The 11,551-nt window shown below is 37.1% G+C and overlaps 1 protein-coding gene across 2 annotated transcripts; it reads right to left on the reverse strand.

Moving 5' to 3' along the window:
* Nucleotides 1-2,023: 2,023 nt before the first annotated feature.
* Nucleotides 2,024-11,460, reverse strand: LOC113052003 (ankyrin repeat and SOCS box protein 7). Of its 2 annotated transcripts, none has more exons than XM_026216238.1 (5): nt 11,401-11,459; nt 10,730-10,806; nt 9,640-9,892; nt 7,349-7,954; nt 2,024-3,480 (listed from the first exon to the last, which is right to left on the reverse strand). In XM_026216238.1, the coding sequence occupies exons 3-5, from the start codon at nt 9,848-9,850 to the stop codon at nt 3,341-3,343; spliced, it is 957 nt and encodes a 318-aa protein (XP_026072023.1). In that variant the 5' UTR covers nt 9,851-9,892; nt 10,730-10,806; nt 11,401-11,459; the 3' UTR covers nt 2,024-3,340. The 2 variants fall into 2 exon arrangements, with proteins under 2 accessions (XP_026072023.1, XP_026072024.1); XM_026216239.1 differs by lacking the exon at nt 2,024-3,480 and adding an exon at nt 3,516-4,746 and having other exon boundaries at nt 11,401-11,460.
* Nucleotides 11,461-11,551: the final 91 nt, after the last annotated feature.

Raw genomic sequence — 11,551 nt, forward strand, 5'->3', positions numbered from 1 at the left:
ACTTATGCAAATATTGTTAATCTAAGTTAACACAATTGCATTGGGAATTGATTTATTTTTTATACAACTGACTCTTCTGTCTGGCTTTTGTAAAACCATTTACTGTTTCCAAGTAGGCTGGTTTCACTTTCCATGAAACGTATAGAGACAAACAGCTCATTGATTACGATGAATTTACCGAATACTGAATCTGTGATTTTTCAACACAAAAACAAAAAGAAAATCAAATACATCACCCAGCCTGCTTGCAAATATTCAAAAGACGGATACAGGAAGGAAACAGAACATGGGATTTCAATAATGCAAACAGTTTGATGCACGGATTGTACAGCATTTTCAGAGCATTTTTGCCTCTTCCTACACATCCAAGACACATAAAGCACTGTTGAGCGTGCTTTGCATATTTCCTTGTGTGGCCTCCTGTTTGCTACCGCTAGTCAGTTCCAGACGGCCCACACATTCAAATGGACGTGTCCTCTTCCGCACAGATAGAAGGAGTTTCCCTAAACCTGCGGCCCGGCCGAGGACACCATCCATCCGGCAGGACCACCAACAATAGCTGCATTGTTCTGCATGTCTGCAAGGAAACACGGCCTACAGAGAGATGCCATTGTTTTATCCTGTAATGTTACCTGTGATTCGATAAATGATAGCGGCCTGTGTTTTTGTGGTAGGGATGCACAAATATATGACTGCGTTCTTAGGTCACTGCTGAGCTCTGGCACGGGCTCGGCTCAAGAGAAGCAGGAAAGCAGAAACCTTTTGATTTCAGAACGGCATTCCTGGAAAAACGAGAGGGTAAGAGAGATCACTTCCAAACAAAACATGAGGCGTTCACGAGTAAACAATACACTTGGATCTCTGGAAAAAGCTGCGTTTTTATTTTAGGTGCCTGATGACGCGGCACAGGATGAGCTTTACTCTCAAGTGCCGCCAGAGCTTTGGTTTGGGAGGCCTGAGATCCTGGGAAAACACGAATCCAAGCATCAAACAGGCTTCCCACACCTTACCATCAGTGCAGTTTCCTCTGTGATTCCTGGAGAAGGGTTTTAAGCATCGCTAGAAACATTTAACATCACTATAGAAATGCACAGGACTTTGCATTCATTTCCAGGCTTGGAAAACACAGTTTTATCAATTTGATAACCCAAACAAAAAACATGCTATATTATCTTATCAAAACAGTGACTGATTTATCAATAGCAAATGCTAAATGATGAATGAATGAATTCATGCATCATGAATAAATGTAAAAATAAAGAAATAACTTGATTTCGACTTGTTTGTCAGAATGCAAAAGCATAAATAAATAAAACAAATAAAAGAAAATATGTAAAGCGGAAATGAGAAGTTTCCTTACATTTCTTATAAACAGGATAGTGGAGCTACTTTTTAATATGGGTGAACTGATAATGCGGGTGGCGTTTGTTTTTGCACTAACAAAGAAAACATTAATAATATAATGCATATACATAATGACTCTGGTTATTTACACTATTCCACAGAAAGCTAGAAGATGAAGTGAAATGCCATTTGCATCTCATTTACTCCTGTGATCCGATGCATGTTTGAGTAAAACAGGATATACAAACGAAAAAGAAAAAATGTGTTTTGTTTTTTTTGGTTCATTAAAAGTGGCATTACATTCCAAACAGAGGAAGGCAGATGAAGACGCCGATAGAGCAAGGATTCGTGACGTCGGCTGAAAAACAAACAAGCCACTACATTCTGTTAACAATCACAAACATTTAAAATGGATAAATAGGGCGAATATTGATTTAGTTTTGAGTCTTAGCTGCAAGATACTTGTAAAATGATCTTAAAGCAGCCAGTGATTATTAACAGTGTTTTAGGACTGATTATACTGGAGTGAAAAGTAATGATTTCAATGACCGCATACGATTACCAAATAAACAACGAATTCAGTGAAATCGGCATATTTTAAAATCGCAGACATTTTATTCGAAAGTCATCAAACCTTAGAAAAATGGTTGCAAATCGATGGACACGGCACACTTCCTGCTTCAAATACAGCAATAAGATCCATTTATTCACACACATGTACATGTGAAACAGCAGATTATATACATTCAGTAGTTGAAGCTGTGGAAGACTTCCGATTAGTGAAGACAGATCCCAAAAACATTCCCTGGCTCTCAAATCCGTCCTGCTTCTGAATACATTGTGGCCGTCCAGAGATGCGTTCAGTCCCAACAAACACCCTAAACTCAACTAGAAACAGAAATCATTGAAATGTTGTGGCTGGCCGCTTTAATGCACTTGAACGGTGTTCGTGATGTGGTGAGATGCTGTAGCTGTCCTGCGTCACGGACGGAAGTAAAGGCAGCTAGGGTTCGAACCGGATTGGAGAAAATAGTCAAGAGGAACTTGACTTGACCCCGATTTTATGGGGACAGATCGAAAATAAAGTGGTGCCAAATGAACTGAATAAACTTAATGCTACACAGAACTTTGACTAATGCTTATATTTAGTAGAAAACAAATTAAGTGCATTTCAATTCATTATATATTATGAAAAAAAAAAAAAAAAACCCTTAAGAGATTTCTCATGTGCATAATAACAAGACAATGATGGCCTCGGTTAAGCATCACTTATTTTCCATTTTATCCCAGAAGTCCGGACGTTCCCACATCAAAGCCCGTCGACAGGTCACAAACCCCCCCAAAACACACGCTTAAATAGTCTAAAAATATCTGCTGTACATATGACACAAATATTTACAGAAAGTTTGTTAATGATGGATGCATGTAATGCACCTCTCGCAACTAGACTTATTCTTCACCTTTAAATGGAAACTAAAGCCAAGCACCTCTGATATCGACAGCTTTTAAATACAAATATTAAATTAAATGAGATTTAAAAAACAAACAAACCGAGAGCCTGTGGGGTTTGTGGTGCGCTTTTCAATACAAACGAATGGGATTCTCAACAAAGGGTTAATGACCCAATGGGCTGAAATTATGATTTCTCCACGGAAAAAAATAACAATAGCACATGCATATTTTTATGAGGGCGACCTGATTACTTGCCAATTTCTCCTGATAGCTTAAAAGGTTTTATCTTTGCCTTGTCTGAGAATTTAGCCGATAGAAAAAGTCAAATACTTAGAAAGGCTGTCTGTCGGATTTAAGAACAAAAACCATATTTGGTACAAATCAGATGTCTCTCATGGGTCATGAATTTCTCCATCGGTGAACGAGTCAACATGGCCATTACAGTGCTCCCCGATCCACAGCACAAAACACTGCACCTGTTCCCAGAGGTTTCCAGTTTGCATAGTCTTAAGGGATCCTACAGAAACCAGTGGCTGGGCTTCTGTCAAACGCTGTCGAACTTGTGTTTTAGGTAGTCCTTCATGACCTTGGCAATGGGCAGATCTTCCAGAGACTTCAGGCTCTGCAGGCCGATGCACTGCCGGATCTTTATCCTGCACAGATCCTGCAAAGTCCTGGGCTGCCCTGAAACACAACAAGTGTCAGGTTAAACAAATCTGAATGCATTCCTGTGTGACCAGCATTTCTGTGCCTGCAGTCTAAAAGATATCATATAAACTTTTAATAAAATCTACTATTGGGCAACATTTGTTTCCTGGAACTGACTTGGAAGGGTACTTTATTATGTGTCTTACATTAAATACACTGAATAAATGAACTCCCAGAGTGTGTGCAGAAGCACCAAACTCATCAGACAGACAGCAATTTACCGTCTAATGCAACATTAGGAGTATTGGCATCACAATGAAAGTGATGGCATGAAACGAACACTAGTCAAGCTCAAGATGCTTTGAGTTCATGATGTTTAAGGAATTTCAAAATAATAGTTTAAAGCTGATTTATGAAGCAAGAAGGACAGGCGCTCTTTTATCAGCTTTGTGAATTAAATTAAGGTGATACAAATTAAAAACTACAGGTGAAATGAGAAATTTCCCAGCGTTTGCTTGTTTTAAGAAGCCAAAACAGACTTTTCTTTCAAAATCTGCTTAATGTTGCTGATTATCATGTTTCTTTTATTTATTATTGTATTGTATTTTTTATGTTTTATTATACGATTCTTCACACTGTTCTGATTTGGGTTTGAAAAGGGTAAGAAAAGAGAAAAATGGCTTTGAAAAATTACTTTACCAACATTATAAGATATTAGGGTAGAAAAAAAAGCACAGGAAATACATATGTGCAATACATATCTATGTATGCGATAATATAGAAATCTGGCACAAAGAGGATGTCATTTTTTAGAAGGAGCATGAAAAAATATTCTGCTTCTGAAAAAAAAAACAAAAAAACAAGTGAAATATATAAACAAATTAAATAAGCAAACGTATAATAATAAGAGTGCCTGTTATTTAAAAAAAGGAGCATATAAAACTACATTTGCATAGACATCTTATATGTACAGCAACAAAAAAACAGAGATTTAATTAAAATGGTTAAAGAGACAAAAAATGGCATTGGAAAAAAAGACATCAGCACAGACAACACACACACAAACACGAAAACCTGTTTTGTCCATTTCTTATCTTAAATGATAGAGTTGTAGAAGAGTTGCAGGAACCCGGTGCACAGAGTTCTCAGTTTTAATGGGCCGGTTTTCCAGTCCCAACACAATATAGCACAGGCTGTGGCACACTAATGAATCCAGCTGGGAAAACCACTACAGAGAGCTGGAGACGGCCATCTGCAGCCCCTGTCTTCTGTCAGTCTCCATGCCTTAGCAAAAGCTCTCAACTACAGGTGACAGCACAGAAACAAGTGAAATCAGAACACCGTCACTCTCTTCAAGACATGAAGTCATGCTCTCAGAGTCCTTGATGTAAACACAGCTTTTTTAATAAATAATCAAGGTGAAAGGAGATCTCTCTGAATGAGCTGACAGTGAGTAAATGTCTGCGACAGGTGGCTTTGAGATGGTGAAGTGTACTTGATCATGAGTGCTTCAGGTAACACGGCTGACTCCTCAGACGGACTATTGTTCTCTAACGCCGTTCACTTGCCCATTGCTCAGCTTACAGATGCTCTGCGTCAGATTTGACTTTTTTTCTGGAGAAAAGAGGGAATATGAGCTCCTCTGATGATCCCCTGCTGTTAACCCTTGGAGTTTTAATGCTTCCTGTTAGACTCGATTGGAGCTCTTTTCTAACATGTATCTGTAATATTACCTGGAATGATTTATGAGTGTCTTAGAATGTGCGACAGCAAGCTAATTCATTACTGTGGTTAAAAATGTAAAAATATTGTCACTAAAATATATAAAGTTATGAGGCACTAAATCAAGTTAATTTGTTATTTATTTTTTTGTAAAAAAGATTGTAAAATAATAAATTGTTACAAATATATAAAATTACGGCATGCCGATTCATTACTGTACCCTAATACCTTTTTACTAATATTTGAAATTAAATTCTAATTCTATTTGTTATAAATCTAAATATATAGAATTATGCCTTTAAATATGATATGATAAACAGGTACTAAAGCAAGTTCATTCATTATTGTCATTAAAACACAATATGTTGTTTCATAGAATGTTTTTTTTTTTTCAAATAAAAAGTTTGTATAAGAATGAATTTTTTTAATATATAAATTATGCTGAATATATTATGATAAATACTAACGTTTTACAGCTTTAAATTTGACTTTAAAAGTTAGAAGCTAAAAGTTAAGTTTAGTTGAGCTGAACGAAGCTTTTTCTTGAACTAAATTAAATAGATAAAGATTAGGGCTGGGACAACGCGTCGAGGTCATCGATGACGTCGACGCAAAATATGCGCATCGATTCGTCGACGTGTTTTTATTTCTCTAAAAAACGTTTTCAAAACGTTTACCTTATGTGCGCTGAATATACGCAATGGCCGGATCAAAATTCTGTCCAACGTTATATAACCAATCCAGGGGTTTTTCTGCATTGATCTTTTTTTTGGCGGCTGTCAAAGCCTTATTTGATCGCTGTGCCTGAGAGGGCGCGTACGAGAGAGAGCCCCGGCTGCGCGCGCACTCACAGTCTTCAAACAACACGAGCGCTTCTTGCTCTCTCTCTCCCTTGTGCATATTAATCAGAATCATTAAACACGATATAAAAAGGGCGAAACACCAAAGTTTCACGCGGCTCGCGCACTCACAGTCTTCAAACTACACGAGCACTGTCTTGCTCTCTCTTTCTCTCTCCCTCATCCATATTAACCAAAATCATTAGACATGAAAGAAAATGTCTAATTTTCTTGTCAAAAATGTCAAAGTTTCACGTGGAGCATTCGGAGATTTTTTCTTCTTCTCCATGACAGGCTGCTGGCTCCCACTGTTAATTTTTATTTATTTATTTTTTTGGAAAAGCACTCTCTGTATTAGCTTAAAGCCCTCAAGTTTACATTGGTTACTGTATTCTTTCAATTGCTCTAAACAAGTATTTTGGGTGACCTTTTTATTGAATGCTAGACATCAAGTTGTTGTTATTTTCTATCTCTATACAAGTGCAAAGTAATGCATTCTTAGTCAGTCTTTTATATTGTAATTTTAAGAGCAATAAACATATATTGCAATGTTAAGGAATTCATGTTTTTTTTTCATTCAGATATGTAAACCAACATGTATAAATTGTTAGTAGTTAATTAATGGGGAGATAATCGAAATCGAATCGGTCTGGAAAAATTAATCGTTAGATTAATCGATGCATCGAAAAAATAATCGCTAGATTAATCGTTTAAAAAATAATCGTTTATCCCAGCCCTAATAAAAATAAAACAAAACATTCTAGCAGAAAGGTGTTCACTACAAAAGGTAATTAAAAACTCAAGAAAACTGACGACAGAAACAAAGTTAGCGAACGAACAAAAATGTCACTTTGATTATAATGTGAAATTAAGCTTAGATATCTAATATAGTGTTATGAAAGCGTATTTTGTAATTATCTCTGACGTTTTAGATCATCACCTTACGGTTTCAAAATTCATTTTACTTGAAAACTCCAAAAATGGTACATTTTTAAATATAAATTATGTCTGAATGTGAAAAGAAGACTCAAAACTAGGGTTACAAAGGTGGGGAACATTTCCTCAAAACATTCCTGGAATAATCCTGAAAGTTTTCCAAAATTTACTGGAAACTTCCACCTTTTTGCAACAGCGCACAAATATAGTCACATGAAAATCAGAGTTTGAAGTTTCAGGTTCAACTGGCTTAAAAGTTACATGATTTTGTACATAATTGTTGGTGGTGCTAAATGATCAGAGACAAAACTATCATATAAAATACTGAGATCCTCCCTAATATTTGTGCCAAATTACCATCCAATCAAAACATCCACTTATGAACATTAAAGAGAGGGTGAACCTACTTGTGACCTCCTGCAGAAAGTCCAGACAGGGCCGGCTGATGCCAGACATGCTGACAGAAACAGCCACAGGCGTCTGGCCCTCGTAGTTCCTGGTGTTAGTATCGGCTCCGTACGTGTACAGCATCTGAGCGCACAGCACATCATCTCTGAGGGCCGACAGGTGCAGCGGCGTCTGGCCGTCCTCCAGCCGGCCCAGGTTAGTGTCCGCTCCGCGCTGCAGGAACATGCGGCAGTACGAGTGGTTGCCCTTAATGACGGCGTAACGCAGCAAGAAGCCGTTCTGGATGTCTATGTTGGCGCTGTGGTCGAGCAGGATGCGCACGCAGCTGGAGCGCTCGCGGATGATGGCCAGCTGCAGCGGCGTCGTGCCTTTGTCGCTGAGCGGGTCCACCTCGGCTTTGAACTCTAAGAGGAGACGCACGAAGGAGTCGCGGCCGTAGTGAGCCGCCACGTGCAGCGGGGTCCAGCCGTCGTTGCTCTTGGCGTTGATGATGTCGCTGCGGTACTCGGACTCCAGCATGAGGCGGGCGATGCGGGCGCGACCGTGCATGGCGGCGTAATGCAGAGCGGTGAAGCCTCCGATGAAATCCTTCACGGTGGGATCCGCTGGAGAGACGGACACGACAATACTGAACTCATTCCACTGAAAACCTAATCAAACTCTAAAACTATCCTGTTCATTACTGTGAAGCTGCGTCAAATATTCTGTATTGTATGAAGCCCTACTGAAATAAAGGTAAGTTGACAACCAGAAAAAAAAAAAAATGCATTTATATTTGTGTTCCTGTAGCTCAAGTGGTAAAGCATTGCATTAGCAAGTGCAAGGTTGGATAAAAGCGTCTGCTAAATATATAAATTTAATTTAATATTTATTAGGCTTGCTATAATTATTACATAAGCAAATAAAAAATGCATTTATTTGTTCTTCTTTTTGTTGCAGTGAAAGCATTTTAGAACGTACTTCAAATGTTAAAATCTTTAAATGGTGTATCAAATTTAATCAATTTAATAAATGCATTACGAATGCATAATAAAAACAATATTATATATATATATATATATTAAAATATATTAATAAATTACATTAATAAAATATTAAAATCAATAATGCATTATCTTATAACGGCTGGATAAAAAAAAAGAAAAGAATGGAAAATTGACTTAAGATACTTTATATAACTAAACTGTGGATTATAATTATTTGTAAGAATGACTAGCCAGCTAAACTTTAATAATTCTGTTCCAACGGTTTTTGACGAAAGAATGTCCAAGATCGATTCATTTGTTTTCAAAGTAATTTGTGACTAAAGTATACAGAAACCCATTTACAGAATTTGCCCTTGTACAGAGAAATTATATGAAATATGTTACATTATGTGTGAACATAACTTGAAACATTTATATAGACTACAGTTAATTCAATGACTTTTGGAAAAAAGAAAAAAAAAGAAAAAAAAAAATCACGATTTTTAAGTTATATTATTAAGTTATTTTTAGGATATTTATAAACTTTCGATGATATGTGCAATCATGACTTATATAAAGAGGTTTGGTTTGTATAATTAGCTTGTGTAGAGGCACAGTGTGCAAACACTTACATAATTTACATAATGTTACTATATTTTAATCAAAGCACTACATCATGTTACTGATTATTCTGATTACAGTTGTTGTGCATTAATGCATCTGAATCAGTACAGATGGCCTCGCAGCTGCAAAATTAAACACTTGTTTGTGGATCATTCTATCTACAGATGTTTCGACAAACATAGCCCTGTTTTATAGCGCCCCCTAACGTCTAGACATGAACATAACAGAGCAGCAGTGTCTATCTAAAAGGCACAATAGCAGTTAATGTTTCAAGCAATAAAAGATGACAAGATAGGGAACCTAAATAGAGTGCAAGGGAGTAAAATAGCACTATCATAAACTGGGTATCTTTGTGAAAAGTAAGTGAAATCAAATTCGCATGATCATATTTACAATTAAATCCTGATTGATACACACAAAAAGGAAGCCAAAACACTAATTTTTATGATGCTTGTTTGTCCCTTTTGGACCGTGGCAGTTTAAATGACCATCTGCTTTCATTGTGTGGAAAAAAGAAGCTTATTAACTATTTCACATTGTAAGGACAATAATAAAGAGCCTGAGTGAATGATGACTTATTCTTTTAAGAGTCAAGTAGAGCAAACCAACCCCAGTTTTTAATAACTCTTAAACTAGGCAGGTCATTTTAGATTTTCGTACCAACTGATGCTTGCTACCGTCATAAAACCCAGACCCTTTACCTCCATGTTCGAGGAACACGCGCACGCAGCGCTCCTTGCCCTTCGCTGCAGAGAAGTGCAGCAGCGTCCAGCCGTTGGCGTCTCTGATCTTGGGCGAGTAGCCCTGCTCCAGCATCTTGCGGACGGTGTAGACATCGCCGGCTGCCACCGCCGCCTGGATCTGCAGCTCCTCCTGTAACTCTGGGTTCCTTCTGCAGTGATGGTTCAGCATCCTGTCACATCTCGCAGTACGAGCTCAGACGCTCCTGTGTCCCTGCAGAGAAGCACACACGGCTGACATTACGAAAGAAGCTGATAGACAACCTCTTCATTCTGAATCAAAGCACAATTCATTAATCATGCATAGCACATTTAAAGGAATTGCATAAACAAATCATGTGACAAATCATCACTTTATTGGTTGAGCCAGACATTAATATGTGGGTCTGATCTCTCAAACAAACAAAGCAATGAAAGTTTTGAAAATGCAGAGTTCACAGTGTTTACACACTTGAGTGGAATCAGTCTAGTTTCTAATATCTACAACTAATTCATTTACTATGTACACGTGGTTTCATTAAAAACAAAGAAAAAAGAAAAACTAAAATATTATATAAGCTTTCAGAATTACTGTTCATTTGAACACCATAATTCAGCATTAATCTTAAACCCAACAATTGCATTGTTAAATCTTTAAATAAATTTGCATGCTATATTGCAGTTGCATTGTTAACTAGGCTACTGGACACAGTATTAAAATGAACAGTAATTTCAAAAACTAATTTAACAATAAATCTAGCAGATAAGCTATATTAAAAAATGTATTTGTTGTAGATTTAAAAAAAGATTTTGTTCGGAAAACATGGTAGATACGACAAACCAATACATAAGATAGACATTATCTTTGATTGTGAAAAAAAAAACACAGTATGAGAGAAAACTGCACACATTGCCTGTGAGATAATAAAGGACTGATAATGTTAGTTGCACTGCTTCAAAAACATTAAAACCATTCTAGAAAAAGCCTAGACAACACAATATAATACAATCTGACAGAAATTATTTAAAAACAGGCCATGTCCTACAGAACTCATCTATGAGCCAAAATTACCTTTCATTAATTTCTTGTAGATCTGAAACAGTCTTTGTGCTTTGCATCCATATTCACATCCACTTCAGATCTTCATTCTAGAGAAGCAGAGCAATATAGAAAAATCACCATAGGCATGCATGCATGGATATATATATATATATATATATATAACATAAACCATAATGTAGATAGTAGATGCATTCATATGTATATATTAAGCATATTTACATGCACAACCATCATTTAGTCAAAGCTATATGTTGAGGTCTTATTCACAAACTTATCTGTCACGTTAAACTGATCATAAATGTATAATGATGTGTGCTGCTGCTGCACTGAGAACAATGACTCTGTTAGCTGCGGTGCTAAAGCAGCTCAAATCAGTCTCAAACAAACACTAAAGCGGCTCTTCTTAGAGACTGGCATCATTCATTTGATTATAAATAAAGCATTTGAACCGATAATTCTGAAGACGATCATTAAAGTGAAGGAGAACTGGACAAACTCTGTGATTTCTGCATTAGCAGTTAGCGTTTAGCCAGCGGCTACTGACCACTAACAACACTGCTTTTAAAGTTACTCAAACTCTCTTAACCCGCGGCTAGAGGACCAATTTGCATTATCTGATTAATTCACATTATAAAGACTCGGGAGACCGTGAAATAAAGATATATATAAGATATACATACAGAGAGCAAGTACAGTCAGGTAGCAATGAACATCACGTCTCCAAGGCTTCAAACCACAACAGCCAATCGGATTTGATCTGTCAAATACGTCAACCACACGTCACACCACTGCAAAATAATAGAGTTTTGCGACAATTGTGGTTGTGTTACG

Source organism: Carassius auratus, chromosome 32, assembly GCF_003368295.1.
Source record: "Carassius auratus strain Wakin chromosome 32, ASM336829v1, whole genome shotgun sequence".
NCBI lineage: Eukaryota > Metazoa > Chordata > Actinopteri > Cypriniformes > Cyprinidae > Carassius > Carassius auratus.

Coding starts and splice junctions, on each gene's coding strand:
- LOC113052003 (XM_026216238.1), bottom strand. CDS start 9,850: ATGCTGAACCATCACTGCAGAAGGAACCCAGAGTTACAGGAGGAGCTG. Junction 7,955..9,639: donor CGTGTTCCTCGAACATGGAG/GTAAAGGGTCTG, acceptor CCGTCTCTCCAG/CGGATCCCACCGTGAAGGAT. Junction 3,481..7,348: donor CTTTCTGCAGGAGGTCACAA/GTAGGTTCACCC, acceptor GTTGTGTTTCAG/GGCAGCCCAGGACTTTGCAG.